The sequence below is a fragment of the Sinohyriopsis cumingii genome, chromosome 14 (assembly GCF_028554795.1).
Source record: "Sinohyriopsis cumingii isolate HCF-2022 chromosome 14, ASM2855479v2, whole genome shotgun sequence".
Taxonomy (NCBI): Eukaryota; Metazoa; Mollusca; class Bivalvia; order Unionida; family Unionidae; genus Sinohyriopsis; species Sinohyriopsis cumingii.
The window spans coordinates 42,741,883-42,769,320 of NC_142974.1; the positions used below are offsets into that span (position 1 = coordinate 42,741,883).

Sequence of the window (27,438 nt, forward strand, 5' to 3'; positions counted from 1 at the left end):
GAATAGTTTAAGATAAGGTACTCATATCTCTCTGAGTCTGTAATTATAAGACTGTGTATACATTTATAATTATTTGCAGCATTACTGCTCTAATTGTACAACCCCACCCCCAACTTCTGGTAGATTTAAGGTAAGTAGCATGTTTCTTTTCAATTTTAAGGTCGGCATACAAGGGACCGGCCATTTACAATGTATGGGAAATGGGGCTAGGTTTATTTTTTTTAATTTTTTTTTTTTGGTTTATATTTTTATCCCGGAAATAGCTAGAAAATTATATTTTATTATTACTCAGATTTGAAGAAATAAGTATCCTGTTTAGTATTTGGGAACAAATTATCTCGAATTAAAATAATAAAAAAGACCAGGGTGATTGAATAATAAGGAATCATATAATCAATATAAATTTATTCGCTGACGCATGGTACATAGCAAATTAAAATGCAACATATAAATCAAACATCCAAGTATAAACACAAATAAGAACTTCAACAGAGACAATGCAAATTTCATACAATTCATACGCGACGCAAATACCATTTAAATATCGTCCATAGTTATATATTATCTACAACCTTTACAAGAAGAAAGACTTAAGTGAAATAACTTGTTTATATTTCTTGTAAAAGAAATATCTATGCAGATAAAGATTTATATTCTACAAGAACTATCACATACTAAAACAATCTTCACTACTGCTATCAAATCAATGAGGGCTTCTGATAGATTGTGCAGAGAGAAAGGAGAATAGAGTGGGATTAGTAACGTGCACCAAAATGTAATGCACATGCTATTTATGGTGAAGTTTTATTCTTTTTCTAACTCCACTGATCTACCAGGTAACTCACATGTTTCTTTTCATTGTTAAGGTCAGCATACAAGGGACTGCCATTTATAATGTATAGAGTGTGGGGCATTTTTTATATATATTTTTTGTGCATATCATGCAAACAGCTTTAAAAATATTATTAGTCCAGTTTGAAGAATAAAGAAAGTAAGTATCCATTACATAAATTGGGAAAAAACATCTTGAGGTTTAAGAAAATAAAAATAGTTTAACCACACCCACAACTGCAAAAAAAAAAAATGGTTGAAACTTGGCCACGAATAGTAATAGAAGGGTACAGCAAAATTTGAAAATTAGAGACAAAAGTCTTATTACTATGTCAGTCACCTAGTGACTATCATGCTTTTTTACAATTACAAAGTAAAAGCTGAATTTAGCATGGGGTGGGAAATTTCAGGAAAATTGAACTAGGTTTAGTGCAGCAGATTGCCTGATATCTTCTAGACAGTCTTGTCCGTGTACATGTATGCTTTTCTGCAATTGTCTATCCTCTTTAAGAATATCTGTTAAAGTGTTAGTCCCATAACAGGCTGGAGATTTTTAGAGCATAACATGTAATATGATATATATGGATATGCTAATGTGCCAATGGCATGGAATGTGGTGATATATCACAATAATATAATCCAAAATGTTCTCGACTGGATTCACTATAGCTCCAAATTAATGATTTAGTCCAAGAATTGTTAATGAGCATTTGTAGTTCCTCTGAATAAGATAAATAATGAAATCCATCTAAACTGAAAACTGAACACAACAATAAGCCAGATTCCACTCTGGGTGTTATGATAGGAATAAGTAGCTTTTCAAGTAAACAAAATTGATGTAAAAAACTAAGAGCCTGGATGTAGATCAGCTAACTTTCTTAAACATTCACAGTTGTAAACAAGTTAAGGAATTTCCAAGTGAAAAGTCAGTGTCCTAGATTCAAATAAACATGTTTACCATCATTAATAATGATCCCCATATTTAATCTTTAGTCATTATGAAATAGTACCTATGTATTATGTTGTTTACAAAATAGATGTCACTAGTCAGGTTGTCCATGAACATGATTAGGGACTATGGTCAATTACAAAATACAAAAATATGTGACATATAAACATGGAGAGAAAAGTCAACAAACAATACAAATTAAATATACATAACAAGACAACCTAGCTATAAAGTTCAAGCTGAATTGAACATTGAACTTGCCCTTGGGAAACTTGAGCTTGCCTTAAACATAATATCCCAACATGAGTAAAAAATATAAGATAAAATATGGGATAATGTAAGGAAATTCCATTATTTTGTGCATGCAAGATAGCAGACTCATCTCATCAACTATATTAACAATAATAAAAGCTAGACTGTTTGTAACGATTGATATATACTAACAAATGAATGGTCTTTTTTATCCATTTCATTAACAGTTATCATCTAGTCACATTGAAATCAGTGACATGTATCAAAATACAAGACAAGCAAAGTTTTACATTGAGAACACTTTTTATATCCATTCCAAAGTTTGCCTCACAGTCACAGTATATATCAGTGTTGTGTAATTAACAAGTAAACATTAGATCATACATACAGCATGTTCTATATAAAAGTTTCAGCACATCAGTCACACTTAGAACACAAAAAACAACTTTTTTTAATTTCCAAACACACCTGTCAGAGAAATCCTGTAAGTCATATTAGTGTGTGTGTGTGTGTGTGATTTGGATTTTTAATGTAGCTTTAACAATTTTCCGTCATATTGCTATGATGTCGGCAGTGTGGCAGTTTATAGTGATGTCTTGAACTGGGACAACATGCCGCAGACATGTAGCATGATGTCCCACCCAGGTACATTATCCTAACACCAGGTTGACCAGTCCTAACACTAATCTCTTAATGCTGAGCACCAAGCGAGGAAGCTGTTAGTACCATTTTTATAAGTCTTTGGTAAGACCCGGCTGGGGTTTGAACCCATGACCTCCTGCATCTGAGGTGGATGCTCTAACCACTAGCCCACTGGAGCGGTCAGTCATATTAGTAAAAATGATAAGTATTTGCTTTAAATTTATGACATGCATCAAAGCAATTGCTGACAAGCTAATTATTGGCAAGGTGGGCCTGGATCTTATTGACTGAACTTATGAGCACTGAAGAGGCCATATTTTGGAACAGAATTTAATCAGATTTGCTAAGTAAGTTTGTATATGAAGTTCTCAGATAATAGTTTTAAGCAAGATCCATGTGTATTAATATGTATCCACTTGAGGGAATTGAACCAGCAACCATCTGGTCCGGAGTCCAACATCAGCTGAGACATAGCAGCTCTCGTTGGTGTGGATCTCTGGTTACAGAGTCATGACTCCAGGGGTGGAAACCGATGGAATAGGGACAGACCCTGTAATTCATGCTGACTGCACAGACTAACTGTTGTGCTTTTCCAAGATTTGAATCAACATTATACAGTATAAGAAATGTATGATCCAATCTTTTCTTCTCCTTCTACATTTTCATTACATGCATTTATTTAAATTCAGTATCAGGTACGCACTTTAGTAATGTCAGGCACATTTGAGCCACTTCCAAAACCAACAAAGTTTCAATCTCTGAAATGTACATAAAAAGTTTGAAATTTTCAGTGTATCATAGTGGATACAGTGCATATATACAGTGTGTGTTTGTGTAATGCAGCAGAGATACAATTATCACAGAGTCTGTACACATTACATATTTGCAGTTTAATAATTTTTTATATGATGCGCATGTGTGTGTGATCTAGATTTTTAAGGTAGCTTTAACAATTTTTCAGTCATATCGCTATGATGTCTGCAGGGTGGCAGTTTATGGTATTGTTCTGCAACGAGGCATAATGCCACAGACATGTAGCTTGATGTCCACCCAGTCACATTATGCTGACACCATGAGGTCAACCAGTCCTAACACTAACTTCTTAATGCTGAGTGCCTAGTGAGGCAGTTGTTAGTACCATTTTTATAAGGCTTTGTTATGACTTGGCTGGGGTTTGAACCCGTGACCTCCAGCATCCGAGGCAGATGCTCTAACCACTAGGTTACCTGAACAGTCTATATGACAACATGTCAGCATAGCACTATATGTGATTCTACAGGGCTCCAAATAGGTCTGCTGCATTGGCCATCAAAATGGCTACCAACTTAAAAATAAAGTAGCCATTTGCAAACATTTGGTCTCCAGTTACGAAAAACTGGTTGACAAAAACAAAATGCAATACATCAGACTTTACAAGCATTTTAATTATGTATCCTTACCACTGCTGTTACTGTTACAAAATAATTCAACATATTTTAGTGTTAGGTGAATTGTAGCTTGAAATATCAGAGTTGATTCTTAAATATATAAAATGAGAAGTGTTCTACTTTATTGATTTATTGTAGATGTATGACTGATAGGTAAATAGTAAGCAGTGATATGAGCCCCTGTGATTGATATCACTGAGCTTGAGCCTTATTTCTTTTATTTGTTTCTCTTTTTTTCGTGTGCCATGACTGTTAGGCAAAATTTAATTGCCAATTAGAACTTTTGGTGAAAAGTTTGTGTAGTTTACTTGCAACTTCAAGAATTGTTCTGATTGGTCCAAATAAACCCATGAAATTCTTGTGCAGTATTCTCCTCACTAACTGGATGCAGTTGTGGGAAAATTTTCCTTACCATGCCTTCTGGAGCTTGTTTTCTCTATTACTATAAACATTTCAGCAGCTATTTGTCAAATTGATTGTTTAAAGTGTATTCCCAGGGGAAAAAAGGGTCATGTCTGGCAGAATATGGCCACATTTCCCCAAACAAGAGCAACAGTAGCAAGTAAAACAAAGGATATTAGTCAACTGATAGCAGGCATGGGCATAAATTCTATGTGATAAACAGAATCACAAATGGGTAAATTTAATATTAAATTTATGAAACTCATTGCATCCTGCTTTTGCTTGCGAAGGCTCACAAAATTTGGACATTATTCAGCTGGTTTTATAAATTCAATATTAAATCATTAGCCATTTCAGATTCTCTTTTTCTAATTTTGTGTAATCTTAAATGCCAATCTAACTCATGATCATGCTTGTTTGAGAGTATGTCATATCAGCTGACCATGCCATATTATTGCTATCATGTGAAGGGAGGTAACTTTAATGTGGCAAATTTGAGATTTAAATTTGCCCATAGCTTGTAACTTAATCATTCACTAGAATGTGAACCAGACCATCATTTATGCAATTAAGGTTCAAAGGTTTGGAACACAAAAAAATGCCTTTTAAGCAGGACCATTCATGTTATGTCCTCATGGAAACAGGCCATTTTATATACAGTGGCCTTTCATATTTTCTTCTGATAGAACTTTTAAATTTGACTTGTTTGCTATTAGGTTGCTGAATACATATACAATATGAGTTAAAGTCATTTGCATATGCATGTAAAATATGAGTTAAAGTCATATGCATATACATATACAATGTGAGTTAAAGTCATATACATGTACAATGTGAGTTAAAGTAATATGTATATACATGTACCATATGATTTAAAGTCATTTCCATATACATGTACAATGTGAGTTAAAGTCATAAGCATATACATGTACAATGTGAGTTAAAGTCATAAGCATATGCATGTACAATGTGAGCTAAAGTAATATGCATATACATGTACCATATGAGTTAAAGTCATATGCACATACAATTACAGTGTGAGTTCTAGTCATATGCATAAACATGTACAATATGAGTTAAAGTAATATGCATATACATGTACCATATGAGTTAAAGTAATATGCATATTCATGTACAATGTGAGTTAAAGTCATTTTAATATACACGTACAATGTGAGCTAAAGTAATATGCATATACATGTTCAGTGTGGGTTAAAGCAATATGCATATTTATGTACAATGTGAGTTAAAGTCATATGCATATACATGTACAATGTGAGTTAAAGTAATATGCGTATACATCTACCATATGAGTTAGTCATATGCACATATATGTAAAATGTGAATTAAAGTCATTTGCATATACATGTACAATGTGAGTTAAAGTAATATGCATATACATGTACCATATGAGTTAGTCATATGCACATACATGTAAAATGTGAGTTAAAGTCATATGCATATACAAGTACAATGTGAGTTAAAGTCAGATGCACATACATGTACAATATGAGTTAAAGTAAGATGTATATGCATGTACAATGTGTGTTAAAGTATTAGGCATATACATGTACAATGTGAGTTAGTCATATGCATATACATGTACAATGTGAGTTAAAATAAGATGCATGTACATGTACAATAGGAGTTAAAATCATATGCATATACATGTCCAATAGGAGTTAAAGTCATATGCATATACATGTACAATAGGAGTTAAAGTCATATGCATATACATGTAGAATAGGAGTTAAAGTCATATGCATATACATGTCCAATAGGAGTTTGTCATTTTCATCGTTTCGTGTGCAATACGAGTTAAAAATTTTGTGCATATACATGTACAATATGACTTAAAGTCATACACAAGTCTAAGTATGGAAAAATTCGGAAGAAATTGAGAACAATAACAACACTATATTTAGTTCTGTTTATTTTAGGTACATGGAAGTAACAGAAAATGTGTTAGACAAAAGCCAGTTTTTACTAGTGTATGTAATTCATCAAGATGGGAACCTTGAAGTCTTCTCATTCCTTGGGGATAATGAGGTAGTAATTATCTATGATATGATTTAGGTGTTAGACTTTATTTTCAATTTATTTAGTGATGTTAGATTGTGTCAAAAGTCATTTAAGATGGTAATCTTATACCTTTATTTTAGTATTCTACTTTGTTATAAACTGATCTATTACTGGGTAGTATTTGATTATGTCAAAAACCCATTTAGGTAGTAATTTTATATTTTGGTATTGGACTTTGGTATAATCAGATCTATTAATGTTAGATTATGCCAAAATCTCATTAAGGTAGGGTTCTACATTTGGTATTGGACTTTGTTGTAATCAGATCTATTAATGTTAGATTATGCCAAAATCTCATTAAGGTAGGATTCTATATTTGGTATTGGACTTTATTGTAATCAGATCTATTAATGTTAGATTATGCCAAAATCTCATCAAGGTAGGATTCTATATTTGGTACTGGACTTTGTTGTAATCAGATCTATTAATGTTAGATTATGCCAAAATCTCATTAAGGTAGGATTCTACATTTGGTATTGGACTTTGTTGTAATCAGATTTATTCATATTATGCCAAAATCTCATTATAGTATTATTCTTTATTTTGGTGTTGGACCTTGTTATAATTAGATTTATAATATTTTAGATTGTACTAAAAGCCTTTTAAAGTAGTAATTCTGTACCACTATTTTGTTATTGGACTTTCTTATCAACTGAATTATTAATATTAGATTATATCAGAAGTCCTATCAGATATTAATACTGTACACCATATTTTACATAATGCATGTAGATTGTTATAGATTTATTTATTACTATTAGATTGTGTTGCATGCCTTACAAAGTACTATTATTGTTTAGTATTGGGTTGTTATGAGTTGACTTATTAATATTAGATTGGTTAAAAAGTTCAATAAAGTAATAATTGTATACACTATATATTAGGTATTGGACTTTGTTATGCATGAATTTATTAATATTAGATTGGTTAAAAGTCCAATAAAGTAATAATTGTATACACTATATATTAGGTATTGGACTTTGTTATGCATGAATTTATTAATATTAGATTGTTTTAAAGCTCAGTAAACTAATAATTGTAAACAGTATATGTTTGCAATTTTTTTATATAAATTAATTTATATCAATTATCTTAAAAGCTATAAGCTAATAATTGTATACACATTATATAGTGTACTGTACTTTGTTACAAGTTGATATATTAATAATAGATTGGGTCAAAAGCCCAAAAAGGTCATTGTTCTATACACTATTTTAGGTATACTATTAGACCAAGTTTGAAAAAATTATAAAATCATTTAATTATTTTGGGTGGGTTTGGGGATGGAATCCACAATATGGAATGATTGGACATTTTGATGGCTGTATTATACCAATACCAGTTGTATTATGTTGATAAAAGTTGCAGTACATATGTATGTCATCTAGACAGGGTTGTTTGATTGTCATGCATACAAAATGTAAATAAATAAACACACATTGAATCTGCTGAACTAATAGTAATTATGTTTGGACATTATATTAAGTCTAATTTTAAATAAACACATGTCAGGATCTGCTGAACTCATCGAAATCATCAGATATGTGTAACTTTGAACACTGCAGTATTAAGTACAATCAGATGTGTGTAACTTTGAGCACTGCAGTATGAAGTACAATCAGATGTGTGTAACCTTGAGCACTGCAGTATTAAGTACAATCAGATGTGTGTAACTTTGAACACTGCAGTATTAAGTACAATCAGGCATAGGATATACAAGATGCATGTTCATTCAATTGGGTACCATTAAGAAGAAAATCATTGGCTGATCTCTTAGATATTGGAATCTGTGAATTCCAATACTATTGCCTGAGCAGTGTCTGGAAGAAAACAAGATTGTGTCTGGCTCTACTTTGACAGAATGAGACACAGAGCAGCAGTGACATGGAAGCTCCCACTGTGACTGGAAACCAGTCACTTATGTTACTTCTGTAGTATCAGGAAAACATGAGGGTTCTCAGCTGAGTTTAATTTATTTAAAATATAACATCATAAACTATCCATATATTTTGTAAATAAATTGAAAACCTAAAATCTATTCTTATGTTCACTATATGATCATATACTATGTCCTAATAAGTTTCATTAAAATAAAAAAATCTGATTTAAATTTTAAACATTTTATTTAAATGAAAAGATCTTAGTTTTACAAATTTAAAAAGAATAATTATTTTTTCAACCTTGATTCTTGATGGACTAAATTAGAGAGCAACCCATCCTGCCCCTAAACTGGTCTGTCCCCACTGTGCACCCCTCTGCTCCTTTCACTGTGTCCCTCCACATTCTTGAATTGTAAAATCAGCAACTTGTAAATGTTACGTCATTTTCAAGATGCTTCATTACTTTAATTGGTTGTTCTAGTTGTTTCTCAAACTTGAATCACTTGTCTAATTGAGGATTGAAGGCAGTTAGTGTCAGATGTATGTCCTTACCAGATATTAAGATCAAAGGGGTTTTACGGCAAGGAGTTTGGCTTAGAAGTTTGTATCTCATTGATGTTCAGTGACCCAAATATGATTTAAATTTTTCTTTCTGCCACATTAAGAAACAAGTACCAGACTCTAACTATTTTGGGTATAAGCAATTTAAAAAAAAAAAACAACTTTAAATTGCAACTGTGAACCAATCCCTTTTCTCAATTGTTGTTTGAGGAATTTACATCTATGGTACAAAAATGACAACATAAAAAGATCAATTTCCCCAGCTTGAAAGTCACAAAAGTTGGAAAGCACAATCGTTCAGGCTCATTTGGAAAAGCAATTTTATTTTTAGTTTTATTTCTTTATGAAACCGACGCTATTTCCGTTTATCAATACCTGCTGTATTACCTGATAGATGTTCTTATGGCTAATCTTGTTTTCACATGAATAATTAATGAGAAATTTTGTGTGCACTTGGTGAGACTGATAGAAAATACTGATTCAGTAAAATAAAGATAGAACAGCTGTCAATATTACATAAACTGCTGTGAAACTTGGAGATTAAATAATAATAGTATATTTGCAGCATTATTTCATGCAGCAAGTGAAGAATACTTTCTGTGTAATGTGATTGCCTATTATACAACTGTTCTTAGTTTGCCATAAACAAAAATGTTGCTTCTCCCACCATTCCTTTTTAATATCTACTGGTCCAATATGGCAACAACAGTATCTATCTTGAAATTCATTGGATTGATACTCCTTCTAAGTGTATGGTCATATAATTGAGTTTTACTAAAAGCTTTTTATGATGTCTAACTGCCACAGTGGCCATCTTGAAAATCTTGTTTTTGCTACTTCACTTGAGTAGTTGAACATGTAATCATGGTGTTTTCACTGAAATACGTTTTATTATAATCTAGTTGGTCCTAAATGAAAATGGTGTTGATCTGATATCTATTAAGGTCACCTTAGCAGCCATTTCAAAAATCTTATTTTGGCAAAGGTATGAGCATTTGTTTGCCTCAGGAAGACTTCTTATGGTGTCTAGATGTTCTTAAACATTTTGTCTCATGTTCTATATGGCCATCTCAGCTGATATCTTGTAAGTTTTACTGATATACCTCTTTGATGGAAAGTGATATCAGCATTGGGTTTTCACTAGAAAACAAATTTAATGATGTCTAGTTCATTGGTGCTGATCTGATAGTATGGCCACCATGGTAGCCATCTTAAAATTCTTCTTGTTGCTTCTCCTCCTAAATGGAGATGAGTTCATATGCAAATTAGATGAATGATATGAAGGCCTTAGTGTGGTAGTTGCCATAGTTGATGAAATTCCTATTTTGGGGAAAGCAAGGGTAGAACATAATAGAAAGCTAATGGCTGTCTTACAGAGGTCACTTCCAAAGGTTATTCAGTTCAACAATGAGAAGTTGGAAAGTATTAATCAATTAAGTATACTTTGAACACCTGCTGACTGCCATAGGTCTCAAACCTGACAAAGACAAGGTCACAGCTGTCAAGGGTATACCATGCCCTGTAAACAAAGCAGAGTTACAGACCATATTCAGCATGATAACATGTTTATCTAGGTTTGCTCCTCTCTGGCAAAGGTGATATGTCCCATGAGACAGTTGCTTCAGAAAAATGTTGAATTTACCTGAGAAAAGCCCCAAAATGATGAATTCATGAATGTCCATGAGATTTTAACACAGCCAGGTCAAATATGGGCATACTCAGATTCCAGGAAACCATTGACTCTAAATTGCAGCAAGAGCAAATTTGGATTAGATGCATCCATTATGCAGAATGGTAATCCCATATCATACACATCCAAGTCTCCGACATGTTAGGAAATACATTTTTATACAGCCACAGAGCGCATGTGCAAACTGATCACCTGTCACTTCTGCCAGTTTTAAGATACATCTCTATGCAGCCTTTGCACATCTACAGTGCATGATGTTAAGACTACAAAGATATGACCTTGAAATTAAGCACATATCTGGACAGGAAGTACCTTTTGTTGTTACATTAAGTAGAAAATTCTTAAATGACACATCAGCAGAATTGTTAAATGGAATAGACATACAGGTCAATATGGTAATATCAAATTTGCCTGTAAGTGACCAAAAAATGCAGGAAATAATTTGTCTGACTGATCAAGATAAACAATTGAGCACACTTAAGAAGATAATACTTCAAGTTGAAAAATGAGTGAAGGCCAAATAATCCCTTATTGGAACTCTGAAACTGAGTTGTTGTGGAGGGCATCATAATGAAAGGTCATAAGATTGCAATACCCCTGGCCTAAAGGTCAGGGTTGCTGGAAATAGCACATGCAGGTCACATAGCTATTGAAAAATGCCTGAAGAGAGCATATGATGTTATGTTCTTGTCAGGAATCTCTGCAGACATAATGAACAAGGTGCTAAATTGTCCCATTTGTCTGAAACACATTAACTCAAATTAAAAGAAGCCATTGGTACCCATAAATTACCTGATTATTCTTGGCTAGTTAAAGCTACTGACTTGTTCACTTGGGATTACAGAATTACCTGATTGTAATAGAATAATTACAGAGATCTCTTGGATGTCAAGAATACTAAAGTTGTAAATTGCATGAAGGTAAATTAGAGAGAAGGAAATTTCAGACCGTGTTCTTTGTTACATCCCTGAAGAGTATGCATTGCAAAGGACTGGGATTTTGTTCCCTGTGACATTCAGCCCTCATTATTACCAGTCAAACAGCCTTGCAAAAAAGTATGTTCAGGTATCTTAAAGAATTCTCACCAAGGCCAAAGTTGACAGAAGAAATCCCTTGATAGGTTTTATGGAGAATAGGACAACCCCTTTGAACATTGGACTCTCACCAGCACAATTGTTTATGGGTAGGCTATTATGTATAGTAGTGATAACAACAAAGGAAAACCTTCTCCCTTCCACCTAGGGAAACATTTGGCTTAAAAAAAGAAGGAAATAACAGTATTATGGTAGATGGCAAAGCACAAAGAGCCTCTAAATATAGGTGATTCAGCTATAGTACAATAGCCAAAGAAAAGATGGATAGAAACTGTTGTCACAGATAAACATAGTGATAGTTCTTATTCAGTACAAACACCAGATGGTAATAAATATATATGTAATTGAATCATTTATTGAAAACAAACAAACCTATTCAAAGCCAAGATTCTGAGATTCACATATTGAGTGAAGGCCAGGATTCTACTCATGTAAACTATCTGGCTAATTAGCAAGTAAACAAAATGATATTCCAAATGTGTACATCACCAGATATGGAAGAGTAGTGAAGCTACAAATATTAATGTCCATGTGACAATGACAGACTGTGTGAATAACAGCTGACATTTACCAGGATAGAAATTGAAAATCACCAGCTGCAAGGATCAATGTTATTAGCTGGAAATAATTTGTCAACAGTTTGTTTTCTTTTTCTCACAAGCTTCAATAATTATTATGTAGGTGAAATTTACTATGTTCTAGTCATGGGAATTGGTTAGAATTTTACAATTGATAATCAGTTCCACTTAACTGATAATGGGTTATAAATGGTTACCAACAGCAAATTTAATTTTTATTTGTTATACAGTTATATTTTTGCTCAAGAAATCAAAATGTTAATTGTAACCATGTAGTCTCTTTTAATGACAAGTATACTTTAACCTGATAAAGATATTAAATTTGTTTCTATTGTGTTGTGTTATTTTTGTTCTACAACTTTGTTAAATTAAAGCAACTTTTTATGGCTGTTCAGTCTTATGTAACTGAAATACTATAATTTGCAGTCCCCCAAATCCCTTCCATTCATACGTGATGTGTCAATGATTTAATGCATAGAAGGACATGGTTTTTTTGTTTGTTATTATTTACAAATACTACAAAGGATTTTATGTTTACACTAAAACAAATCAAAATGTGTTTAAATTTAGTAACTCAACATCATGTAATCATGACTTTATATTATTAATTTTGAAAGTTTGCAGACTGCTTTTGTGACCTAAGTGGTTGAGTGGATGCAGGAGGTTGCGGGTTTGAATCCCGGCAGAGTCATACCAAAGATGTACAGCATAAAAATGGTATTAGGAGATGCCTTGCTTGGTGTTCAGCATTAAGAGGTTAGTGTTAGGACTGGTCGGCCTGGAATCAAGATAATGTCACTGGGTGGAACATCATGCTATATGTCTGCAGCACAATGCCCCAATGCTAGACATCACTGTGAACTACCACACTACAAACATCATAGCAATATGACTGAAAAATTGTTAAAGCTACATTAAAAAACTAAAATCTCTCACTCACACAGACATACACAAACACACACATGAAATTTTGCACCGAAGGAATGTGGTATATGGTTTTATTTGTCTAAGTTGTGAAGGGAATAAATAATTCATATCAACTTTAGTGGACTAGAAGCCACACTTAGCTTACCAGTCACACATGAGTTTTACTAAACTTTGTGTTTTGCATACAACTAAAAAGAAGTTGTCTCCCTAATTAACACAGTTGATTATGAAGTTTCACACTGAGAATTTTATTGGTTTGCTCAACCAACTGATGATTGATTATAATCATTAATTGGAACAACACTACTATGTACAATGAATTAAGTACATTAAGTGAACATGATTATAACATGTTCTCATACCATTGCAGTAGGCTTCATTTTTAGAAGAACATTTACTTGAACAATTATTGATTTTATATAAAATAAATAACATCAACAGTAGAATCAGTGACTGGTTTTGCTTTATTGCTTAATCAGACTGAATTCAAACTGAATTCAATATCATTGCTTATGCCATTAAATATATTCTGTTTCTAAGTGATCAATGCAATAAACTGTATGACATAAGGAAGATGATGTCATAGCTTACATTTTTAACCTAATTATCTTATTTTGTAATGAATAATTGACATGGAAATATGCATACAGAGTACAGATAAATGATATTTTAATACATAAAAGTGGATCTGAAAGATACATATATCTCTGTTGATAACTATATACAAAATGTATGAATAAATAGAGATAAACAGTTTTATTATTATTTTTATCATATATAATGCATATTTTGAAAAAAAATATATATTATACCTTGATATTTGTTTGACGAATGTACAATATTTCATCAGAACTCAAATTATATAATAAAACATGGTCTGCATAATACTGATAATCATAAAATAAATAAGTATTTTATAAATAATTAAAAATGAATCATAATATATTGAGAATTAATTTTAAAATACCCTTTCATTTTTAAAGAATTAGTAAACGTTTTTTTATAGTAATTTATAATTTTACCAATTAAGTTATTCTGTAAATTAGAATAATATAAAAAATATTCCTAACTAATTGTAACAGGGGACATAAATCAAATAAATGTTTCCTTAATGAATGTCATATAGTTTTGGAATTTCCCATTAACACCATGAGATGAAAATGATTGATCAATATAATTTTTAAGTCTGATCTATGTTTAGATATTTGTTGACTGGTTTGTCCAATATATTTGGATGCCACATTTTTTGCATGTGATCAAATAAATAACATTTGATGTTGCACAATTAGTATCACATTATTCATATTATATAGTGTTAGTGATACTAGTTGGGCAACATCAAATCTCATGTTGCCTCACATTTTAACAAGGGTTCCCATACTTTGCAAGATTTCTCCTTTCAACCTATTGTTATAACTAATTCTGAGATGGAACGTCTGCTAAAGGAAACCTATTGTATTCAACTTCCCAACACTGTTTATCCAAAAGGTCTAAATTTCAAAACTTTATACGAAATTCATTAATTAATGAAACTTTTTTGAATTATGTCCCCTGTTTACAATTAGTTAAGAATACTTTTGTATTATTCTCATTTACAGAATAACTTAACTAGTGAAAGTATAAATTAATATCATAAAAATAAGTTTACTAATTCTTTAAAAATGAAAGGGCACTTTCCTATTGATTCTCAATATCTTATGATTAATTATTTATAAAATGCTTATTTGTTTTATGATTATAAGTATTATGCACACCATGTTTTTTATTATGTAATTTGTTGTTGCTGTTTTTATAGGGTTTAATGCCTTTTTCAGCATTAGATAGGCAAAATATGACAGCCAGCAGCAATGATGGACAAGTTATACAAATTGGACGAGACTAACCAGACAAGGCTCTGGTCTGTTGCTAAGCAATCCTCTTATTTTAATTTTAATGGAATATAACACTGGAGTCTCTTTAGAGGAAAGGATATGGGATCTATATGGAGCAAGTATGCTTGATGACGCCATGGGGCTATGTCACAAGGCGCTACGCGAAGTGAACAGGCCCATGGAAGAGCTTGGAAACCACTCCATATAGAAACTTTCTATACACACGCACACACACACACTCTCTCTCACACATACACATAACAGTCTTTAAACTCCATTTTTCAACAAAAAAAATCTCCATATCCCCTCAATATACTTTTACTATACCTCACTCTTTGAGGCCTAAAAAACTTCTGAAATCTTTGGCAAATAAATAAATAAGAGATAACCTGCTCGATATGGGAGAAATACAAATAAATAAATAAAGTATGAACCTCACCTCGAGTACAGTTAATCTCATCCTAAAAATGCGAGAAAGCGACACGGAATAGCACGCGCATAAACCACTAGGGTGTCTCTTTCTATGCAATAGCACACCGCTTGGCTCGCCCAAATTCTAAATTTTATGAATCTTCTCCTGGGAATAATACCCATTAGAAAAAGATAAGAAAACTGGGCTTAAATTGATATTAAAAAGGCTGTCCCAACATAAAAATATATAGAGCATTCAGACCATATAGCACACACGGGACATAGGCAACCTCTAGCAAAGGTCACTATGGAAACTAGGGAAGGGATTTCGAGTAGGTGATAGAAACCTTACCCGGATGAACAACCCAATAGAAACACTAAGGCCCCCCTAGGAATACCCCAACAAAATATTTCTTAAAATTAAAAAAAATTTCAGTAAAAATTCTTTTTGTAAAAATAAACAACACACCTTTGTGGGTTACAGTAATACATAAACTTCTTTCTCTTTGGCTAAGTGGGGGGGGGGGGATCTGTCTCGTGCCCCCCCCCCAAAAAAAAAGTATCAATGATAGTCATTCTTGAGAAGTACAGTCTGTTGTTTTATCGTCTGCAATGGCAAGTACAAAGCAAATGGAATAGCAGCTTGGAACCCCCTCCCAAACTGCCTTCGTCCATGGAAGAAACAGTATACGTAAAGTATAAAAATTTACAACTTGTATAATAGTTACAAAACTGGAAAAAATCCAAGTATCAATTGACTGAACAACAATTACATGTTGCACGTGCAAAGTGCAAATGTCGAAACATAGGGAAGTAGCAGAAACGAAGAAATATTTTCACACCAGGAGAATTGAAACAACAGAATGAGCCTTTAAGAATGTACATTCAAACAAGGAGCACAAGAAATAGATATGAGAGAAGTCAAACCTGAAATAAGACCAAGTGTGGCAAGGATGTTGACCAATTTGAGAATTTTGAACAACAAATTTATCAACCTAACATATTCGCTAAATATGACAGGGGAAGATGCCTATATCATAAGACCTAAAGGAAACAAACCCATATTGCCATAATGGGAATTAGACTGTGGAAATTTCACCGTAAGCATAAGGGAACCACCGTAATTTATAAGGAAGATCAAAAAAAAAAAAAAAAAAAAAAAAAAAAAAATAGGACAGCAGAGTTGTACTTATCACAGATTCCATTACACATTCCACTCGAGGCCACAGTAGAGCAGTTCCAAATAAAAGTGTCAGGGGCAGGAATGGATACACATCCCGGTTTTTCCATCAAGAACAGAGTGAGAATTTTGGAGATAGAGAAAGACAAACTAAAGATGATAAAGAAAGCCTTCTTTCTATACGGTTTCCTTGTGCTATCATGGTACAATGGCTGTATATTCCATAGAAAATGTAAAAAGTGCGGGAAAGTAGGTCACACTCCCCGGAAATGCCCAACAACAAAAAGTCTATCCAATACACTAAATAGAGAACCCACTACCTCTAGGTAAAATGAAATGAGGGAACAAGAAGACATACAGACACCAAAACCAAAACCAAGGAACAGGAAACACATACAGCAGACAAATACAAGAGAAAAAGAGACACAAGAGTGTTTAAACAACCCAGGCACTCAGTGAGAAACAATCCAAAGATAAACAACAGGGACATAAATACAGAAAGGAAAAGATCACATGAAGACAAAAGAACAGGAACAGACAGAACAAGCAAATCCAAAGAAAAAGAAAATAAGGAGATCTCTACAACAGGATGAGCAAACAGATAAATCACAAACATCAGATCATAGTGAAAGGAAAAGGAAAATTAGAGACGTGTATAAACTAACTTTCGATGAAGTATTGGATACAACAGATTTTGCAATAGAGACATTGAATTTGCAAAATGTAATTTTAATTGCGAAAAAAGAAGGAATATATATATATATATATATATATATATATATATATATATATATATATGTTCATATAGATATGTACATGTGTCTTTGAAAAAACATAATAGCATACAAATATTTTGTTGTTGTTGTAGGGTTTATAGCCATTTTTCAGCACACGATAGGCTATACATTGCGGTCAATATTAATGGTGGAGGAAGAACCCGGGAAAACCCCCAGAAAGAACCACTGACCCACGAGAAGCTACTGGCAAGCTTTCTCACATACCCACATTGGCTGAATCCAAGACTCAAACCTACGCAGACAGAGGTGAGATGGCAGTGATCCAAGACAGAGAGCGCTTTAGACCACTCGGCCACTCGGGGTCGCCATACAAATATGAGGAAAGAAACTAAATGGAAATAACATTAAACGTACAAATAAGCCTTCGGGCACAGTATGCATATAAGCCTTCGGGTAAACATAATAAACAAGAGGGGGCCGACTCGAATGGTCTGCAAAGATCAGATGGGGATCCCTCCCCGAAAAAAATTAAGAAAAAAAAATAACAAAAAAAAATAGAAAAAAATTCAGTGGTGGAGGAAGAACTGGGAAAACCGCGGAAAGAACCGCCGACCCACAAGAGCTACTGGCAAGCTTTCTCACATACCCACACTGGCTAAACCTGAGACTCGACCCCATACAGACAGAGGTCAGATGGCAGTGACCCTTATATAATTTGAGTTCTGCTGAAATAGTGAACATTCATCAATAATATATAAAGATATATATTTTTGAAAATGTGCATTATACGTAATAAAAATATCAATAAAACTGTTCATCTTTATATATTCATAAATTATATATATATATATATATATATATATATATATATATATATATATATATATATATATATATATATATATCCTGAATGTTGCCTCTGTAAGTGATAACCCCTTGGACAGCATTGTTTATTTGATAAATAATCAGCTTGCATTTGGATGAATCCAGTGGTTGGTCATTCTCTATTATTTTTCTCCAGCTCAAGGACATTATTCATCACAGTCCTATATATTCCTGTGACATGTGATTTTATCTATTTTACAGCACATTTAGTGCTGTCATATCTTGCACGTGCTGTATACAGAGAGACAGTAATGCAAATATTAACAATATGTGGTATATTCATTGAATAATAATAATAATACTGTTTTATTTATATATGGTGACTCATTAGTCAAGGACTATTCTCCCTTTAGGCCCTCTTAAGGAGAGTATACAATGCGCATTATGTGAAGATAGCAACAACCATGACTATATTATGCTAGGATGATTGTGCAATATTCAAGAACAATTATTTGGAGCTTATCTGTAAATTGTTAATTCAGAATATGATAGTAAGCAAAATATGGAGTTTCATGTTTGCAAAAATTAAACAGCCTAGACACTTGGCATACATCTGAATGGCAAAAGTGTTATGAAAACCACTTTCAAACTATATGTTATAATTGTGGACCTTTTTATAAAAATGCAGCTGAAGTCTTGCAATAATACAGTGGATTCATTTCTTTTCACGCTGGTTGTTTTCAAGGAACACAATTTGACATTTTGAAAGGTAATGCTATTTTTGGATGCATGGGGAAAGATGGGTCCTTCTATTTTAGTCCTTCTTTTATCGGAATGATCAGTGCTTATTTGATCCTAAGGAAAATCTGGCTGCTCCCCTTTAGGTGGGTCTTTCTGTCATGACAGAAGATCATTGCGCTTGCTCTTTGGATTTTAATGCGAAAGCTGGGTATCTCAGTCAAGTTGGGTCCTTATATCACAACAGAAGGATCAGTGCTTGTTGGGATTTAATGAGAATACAGTAAATACCACACTTCTTGGATCATACTTTCCACAACAGAATTATCAATGCTTATTGGATCCTTATTGGGTGTTAAATGGGAAATCTGGGTACCACTCTAATGGATGGATTCTTCTATCGTGACCGAAGGTTCAGTACTAGGTGGGTTTTAAAAGAAAATCACACTGACTTTGAGTCGTTATATCATGACAGAAGGATTGTTGCTAATTGGAATTAAATTCCTGGTTTGTATCAGCCACAAAATGCACAAATCTGTATATACCACTAAAATGTGAATTTATTATTAACTCATCATATGTAATATACATCTTTTTAAGGAATGTAACCGTCATTACTTTTATTCTTCATTTGCAGTACTAGAGAAATGCACCACATATGAACAATCCAGAGTGTCCAGAGTGATTCACCATACCCACCTATGAAGGATGGTCCAAGCAGAGAATAAGAAACTACATATAAGGACCTGCCAAAGACATTATATTGCAAGATTGAGTCAGTTATCAGACTTCCAGTCAGTAGGACAGAAACATATATGAATGGAAAGGAAACTGTTTATGCATGTTGGAGATTTAAGTGCCTATCTTGTCTCGCTACATATTTTTTTATGTATCTTGAAAAGTACTTGCTACTTTAAACAAAAGTTGTATCACCCTTTGTAAAAAAATAACATCGGTCTCAAAGGAGGTTGAAAGACTACACAAATGTCTTCTAACAGACTTGAGTGATATGCTGGATCCCAACAATCCGACATACAAAAATTTCATCCGTTGCTTAGCGTCTGACGTTCTTCGTTTGGGACGGTTGTTGAGTGTACAACAAAATCCGACAGATGTGTTTGTTCTGATGGAGGAGAGAGGAGTGTTGAAAGTAGGGGAATACATGTACCTGGAGGAGGCACTGAAAGCAAGTCGGTATATCAACATTGTGGACCACTTAAAGAATGAGGAAAAATGCATAGCTAGACAAATGAGAAAACGCAGTTACAGTGATGGTCCCATGGATGGTGGTTCATTAAATAGTGGTAGTTCTCTCAATTTCTCCATCTTTCTGTCTTTCATTCATGTAGGAACATAATGCATCCAACAACCTAGTATTTTTATATTGAGAAAGAAAAGCAGACATATGTGCAGAGAATTCATGGGTGTGAGATTGGAATTAAACCAGAAGAATAACCTTCATACAGAAATTCATGAGTGTGAGTTTGGCATTAGACAAGAAAAAAATCAGTTAGAAAAGTACATTGTAATTGGAAAGAAATTTATATTGAATAAATAATATACAAGAAGAAGATATTGTACTATATTTGTTTTTTCATGGTTTGCATGTATAGCAAAATTCAAAAAGCATATGGACATATTACAGCTTGGGACACTAAAATATCTACTGATACCATTACAGGTGCCTGCAGTGTTGTCCTCTATATAGGGAATAATGTTGTTCTTAAACGTCATAAGTCTTAAAATATGTCTATTTCATAATAACTCAGTTTCCAACCAGTCAACTTGTACCAAGAAAACATGCATAAATAACCCAAAGAACACATATAATTTTTTATTTCAGATGTTGCAACTGTGTCATCAGTTGATGTGGAAGGTATGATAAAGAAATTTATGTTTTTATATTTGTATCTGGAAAAGTTATTTCAGTAATTGTTCCAACCCTGAAGATTACAGCAATGAAAATTGCACATAGTAATGTAATGTTACCCATGACATTGACTTCATTTTGTAATGAGGAAGGAGAGAGAAAGTTTTAACCATGTTTATTTCACTTATTACAGTGAATAAACAAAGCAAAAGCTATACAGTAATGAATAAACCTTACATACAGATTATGTATACATTGTGGATATCGGAACATCCATGCCTCTTAAGTGCTTATTTAACCTGTCAATGTTGAGTCCATATTGGACCTCAGATTATAGTGGTCATATAACCTTGAAACTTAACATTCCGTTTAATGAAACATGTCTTCTTTTTATTGTGATATTGTAAATGGCAGAGAGCTAAAGACTGATAAGTATTACAAGAATGATCATGTCACTATGATGTGCTAACATAGACCAAACTTTTTATATGTCACTCAGACATATTAGTTTTTAAAAAATTGTAGGGCATCTACAGTGTACACTATGTACTAGAATTTTTCTGAATGTTAGGACATAGGAACATTTTACAACTTGTTTTGATCTGACCCAATTGCACAGATGATTAACACATTATTGGCACTTTTTATTGTCCATTAGTTCAACTAGAATAAATTTGACTAAGTATGGGCTGGCATTCTTGGGAGTGCATTACACCAATGGTTGGCTTGCCAAGTTCCTTGCCCTCTTACCTCTCTCGGACATCGTATAATGGCGGAGATGTGGAACAATTTTCGCCCGCCTAAAGCTAGGTGTCCTTCTTGTGATGTCATCCTTGCGACCAATCGCAATGGGCGTTACATACTGCTTAGGTCAACACATAGTACAGTCAATAACGGACTGAAATGAACTCTTTGCTAACATGAGTGTGTGATGGGCCCATTCCCACTCATGAAAGCCCTTCATTCATGTTGTTAGGGATATGTAGTCCTATGACCTGATGGCTAAATTAGCAGCGCTCCTTAAGCACATGAATGCTTGGGGGGATGTGGCACTAATCCCTTCTCCCAGAAACATTTAGCATCCCGCTGTGCAGGAATAAACCTGTTAAACATGCCCTTTTGGGCGCACGTGACATAAATTCAAGTAATCAATCAATCAATCAGTATGTTATGGGCCAATATGGGTAGGCTAAGTTCATTATGGGCCAAGAACGTTTATGGACTGACTCTGCTATGGGCCGAGTAGTCCCACAGCAGGAATTTCACTAATTTCGTCAACAAAAACTAAACATAATCAATGCTGGTTATTAATTGAATTCACATATTCTGGGTAGCTGAGGCTGTTTGGGGACAGTCTTGATGTGTTTTGGAGTAGTCTTGGGGTCTTTGGGCGAACCGTGCAAGGCTCAAAGTACATGCAAAATGTAAAGCTTGTTGTATCCTTTGTATTCATGCAACATAGTTACATTGCAAATTGCCTATTTTAACTTTTATATACCTTTCTGCAAAACATATATATCTTAAAGTGTTATGAGAGTTAGCTTTGTATGTTAATTATTTATAATTTTCGACTAATTATGTACTGTAGTATGTGATGTTTGACTATACCACACCCATTCATCCTATGAAACATGTTCGCGTCATCAATAAATCTCAAGTGTAATATGATAGTGCCTAGATGTGGTACGACAACAGGATAAGTGAAGAATGGTGATGTAATCTTAAGTCAGCTGGTACTGGGCATTTCTACTGGAAACAACATGCCTCGTGGAGTAATTGAGTACATCTGTAAAAATGGTCGGTGGGGCCAGAAATCGAAAGTAGAAAGTATACACCACCTTGCTTTGGAACAATCAGCTTACAAGAAAAGCTTTTACTCTGTTTTTAATCATTTTTGCGCAAAACAGTATACTTCAAATAAGAATAGCTTCATACTCTCTGATCTGATCGATTTCACTATTTTAGTTCATTTAGTCCTTTCTGGGTCGCTGAAGTTTGGAAATATGGAAAATCACGGACTGGTTTTGCTTTATATTTATTATGACGGGTATGACTAAGGCGCAAACAGTTACGTAAAGTTACAAATAGTTGCGAAAAGTTATAAAACCTTACGAGAAGTTACTCAAAATTAATGTAGGTCACGACGAGAATATTTGCTTTGTAATCATTATTTAAGCTAATTTTTTTGCAAAAACAATACTATGTCTAAAACTGTATTAACTGTAAGCACATGGTTTTCTTTGTTTGATAATGCTTAATAAAGAAAAAAATAGTTTCTGAAACTGATTCGAAAAGTTGATATTGTAGCCGAAATCCAAATACCGACCGCTAAATGTTGCAGCAAAATAGTTTCCCGACGCTGTGTATTATAAAAGGTTTCTTTATCTTCATTGGCATCAGTGTAAATTTTCGAAACTGCAGTAAAATCTTGATTTTGGCTTAAAAAATTGAAATAAGGACGGATGTACTTGAAAGATCTTTATTTGGTCGATTTCATTCATTTCAGATTTTAAATCGAAGCATGAGTAATTAAAACAAAATATGTAAAATGTTGTCTTTAGTTTTTGTTATTTTTATTCTTGTTTGGTTTACAATGTTTTTTCTCCGTACGTTGTTATTAATGGCATTGATGTTATGTTTTGTTTTTGCTGGTTGTTTTGGGGTGGGTTTATGTGGGTTTCTAGTGGGTTTTTTTTTACTGTTTATTTTATGAACGTCCATGCACTATATGTTGTCGATATTGTGTCCGAGTACTTTTTAAAATGTATCGGAGTATTTTGTGACGACAGTTGGCGCCATGTGTGGCTGTATAAGTATGTTATATCGACTGCACTTTAGAGTTTGTGCTTCGGATTTTGCATTTTTGATGGTGTTTTTGACATTTCTATAGATGCTTCCTGATAAGGTCACTATACAGATATACTCTAACCATTTTACCTAGACGATGGGCACCCTGGCAGTTTCTCCAGTAGGACCATTAAAATTGACCATTTTGAACAAGGCACACTGAAGCAGAATCAACTTGTAAATTAAAAATAGTGATACTAACAGAATGCCTGATTTGCGTTCTGTTTATGTGTGTATTTTTATAACAGTATCTTGAGATTCAGAGAATTTATTTAAACTTCCAAACATCATGTAAACTCCACGGTAAATCTGCCAGCATTGTTTCCCTCAAGAACATTTCATGATTATGTCGATGTTACGGATAATAACATACGTGCCGTTTTTTCTTCCAGATGGGATCTCTTGTAGAACAGCATATAGCTCTATCATCATGTGCATAACATATTTGAGATCCAGAAACTTCTCTAAAGTACCTGGGACAACTTTTTCAGGGTATGATTCAGGCAGTCTCTGTCACCAGTAATGTGCAGTGCAGTTTTTGAATATATTTGGTACGCCGCCATGATGGCATTTGAGACTGGGTCATATATGATACCTTCAAATGTTGTATGGACTGGACTATAGTGCCTAAATCTAAATCTGTGTTCTTTGACCAACTACTGTCAAGGACTTAAGATTATATATATATATATATATATATATATATATATATATATATATATATATATATATATATATATGTGTGTGTGTGTGTGTGTGTGTGTGTGTTTAAATGATCTTTTCGCTATCGCAGTAAGTTTTGTAACTTTTGGTAACCTTTCGCAACTCTTTGTAACTTTTCGCAACTTTCTGTAACTTTTCGCACTTTAGTCATACTGCATTGTGAATTTAGCCTGGTACCCTAACCTCTTATGATGCTCTGCAGACGAACGCCGAACATCATGGGCGGGATTTTTTTGATTGATTGATTGATTGGATTTACGTCACGGGCGCCCAGAAGGGCATGTGCGACGGGTTTATTCCTGCACAGCGGGATGCTAAATGTTCCTGGGGGAAGGAATTAGCGCCACATCCCCCAGGCGTTTATGTGCTCAAGGAGCACTGCTAATGTAGCCGTCAGGTCGTAGGACTATATGTATCTAACGACCTAAATGAAGGGCTTTCATGAGTGGAAATGGGCCCAATAGACACTTATGTTAACAATGAGTTGATTTCAGTCCGTATTTTCTGTACTAGGTGTCGACCCAAGCAGTATGTAACGCCCGTTGCGATTGGTCGCAACAAAGACGTCACATCGGGACACCTAGCTTTAGGCGGGTGGAAATTGTTCGACATCTCCTCCGTTATACGATGTCCGAAAGAGGCATGAGCGCAAGGAACTCGGCAAGCCAGCCATGGATGTCGTGCACTACCAAGAACGTCAGTCCGTACTTAGTCATATTTAGTCTAGTTGTACTAATGGGCAATAACAAAATGCCAATAATGTGTTAGCCGCCTGTGCAATTGGGTCAAATCAAAACAAGTTGTAAAATTTTCCTACGTTCTAACAATCGTAAAAATTCTAGTATATAGTGTACGTTGTAGATGCCCTACACATTTTTAATAACAGATATGTCTGAGCGACATATAGATAGTTTGGACTCTGTTAGGTCATAAAAGGTTAGAATTTTGAACCGGTGGATTGACGGATCAAGTTAGTGTACATAATAGTTTTATCGAAACGGGATACCAAGCCAAAATGGTTCCCTGGATAAGAGGCAGTATTGGTAGCCTTTAGAAGGGCTCTTTTTTTAGCAGAAGTTCACCGTTTTTCTTCTGCTTCTTTACATTTCTCAACTGTCCTCTTTCCTCCCAGATAATTTCGGGGAAATGGTTGCTCTGTAGTGTAAAATTGTAGTTAGCTGCTTCTACTAGCTGCTGGACTGGATAGTTCTCGTAGGCCTCTTGATAAAATTGTGTAAAGATTGTTTTTGTTTATGTCAGGTGTTTCATACGCTCGTTGCACGCTTGTGTCCGACTGAGGCAAAGGAAGTAGTGACCAGGAAGGCAGGTGACCATCTGCAGGCAAGAGTCCGCTCATCCCAGGGTACTGGTCTAAATGGATATACTTGCACGAATTTTGAGTTTTGTTTCTTATGTCCGAAATTGTTCTAAAGATGAGCTATGTTGGATTGGATGGAAAACTCTGTGCTGCTTTAGTGTTAGTATGGTCTGTATCACAGAATTAGGCCGCAGTATTACTTTGGCTCTCTTTCATGTTAGGGCTGTTAGGGCTAGGAAGAGAGCAGAGAAAATTGTTTTTTAAAAATATTATTTTTACTTCTTTTAAAGGATGTATTTGGGATTTAAGAACACGGGAACCTTTGCTGAGTACTGAGGTCTCTAGGGGCGTGTAAAAAGCGCCCGTCTGTCTATGTATATTTATCTGGTTTTATAGAGTATTTGTGTGGGTTATGTATGTTTTACAGATTGTTATTTTTAAGCTGGAGGGACACCCTTGCTGAGTACTCAGGTCCCACAGGACCCGTCAAAGGTGCTAAAAAGGGGCTAAAAACTTAACAACTTCCTGGTTGTTTTCAAAACTGATCACTTTTATTTAGGAGGCAGGGGCCACTTTTTATGTACAAATTTAATGTCGCATTCACCTGCCGAATATAAAAATTCATCAAAAAAAAAAAAAAAAAAAAAAAATACACGAGTGAGGTAAAATAAATAGGTCCATATTTTGGATAGGTATTATAAAGCACACCATAATCATATCACACATTTGACCTGACAAGTCTCCTGAAGTTCTTGGAATAAAATGTTTATGCACCCCAAACCCTATTTTATACATTCATTTTTCACATTCAAAGGCCATTTTTGACAGCATGTGGTGCTTACAGTGCAAACACAAGCCCTTTCCCTGGATAATAATTATGAACGCTCATAGAAATATTAGAATCTGTTAAAGGATTTGATGGAAAGATGAACGAGTTTAAAACAGAATCAAATAATATACAGAACAGAGTTATTAATATTGATCAAGAACTCGGTAGAGTATCAGCAGTAGCCTATGGACTTAGCTGGACACTGGACAATAAGAGATTTGATGATAAGGTTAAAGAGATAAACGACAAGATAATTGATATGGATACTAGAATAAATGAAAAACGGAAAGATGTAATGAGTAAGAGTATTTTTATACTCAATGAATATGAAATTACTGAACAAGACAAAATATTTGCTTAGTACAAAAGTGATAGAAGAAGATAATAGAGGGGTATTTTAGAATATTAGTATCATATATTGGTTATAAAAAAGTGAATAGTTTCATTGCATTTTATGATATAGACGATTCACATGCCGTTGGAGTAAAATTCAAGCTGGGGGATTATGAGACGAGTATAGAATCTCTAAAAACACTTTTATGCTCAATGTTGTTAAGCGGGAGATTATTGAAATATCATATACAGTACTCGAATTATATAAAGAGTTTGAGAAACTTAATATTGCTGTTTTTGCTGCGAAAATGTTTATAATCGATCCACACTGGTTCACACAAAACAGTCGTTTTATACAGGTTAATAGTTTATAATGGTATATATTTACGGAAGATCTGCTAAAGGCAAGCCCCAAGGTGACATTAATGTATTCAGATATGT

The 27,438-nt window shown here is 33.9% G+C and overlaps 1 protein-coding gene across 3 annotated transcripts; it reads left to right on the plus strand.

Annotated features, from left to right (window-relative positions):
• Window positions 1–27,438, plus strand: LOC149783639 (uncharacterized). 3 transcript variants are annotated; one of them, XM_089933152.1, is made up of 6 exons: window positions 1–130; window positions 6,444–6,552; window positions 13,006–13,144; window positions 19,715–20,381; window positions 20,921–20,953; window positions 25,778–27,438. In XM_089933152.1, exons 4-6 carry the CDS (start codon window positions 20,087–20,089, stop codon window positions 25,813–25,815), a joined length of 366 nt encoding a protein of 121 aa, XP_089789278.1. In that variant the 5' UTR covers window positions 1–130; window positions 6,444–6,552; window positions 13,006–13,144; window positions 19,715–20,086; the 3' UTR covers window positions 25,816–27,438. The 3 variants fall into 3 exon arrangements, with proteins under 3 accessions (XP_089789278.1, XP_089789276.1, XP_089789277.1); XM_089933150.1 differs by lacking the exon at window positions 25,778–27,438 and having other exon boundaries at window positions 20,921–21,143; XM_089933151.1 differs by lacking the exons at window positions 13,006–13,144; window positions 25,778–27,438 and having other exon boundaries at window positions 20,921–21,143.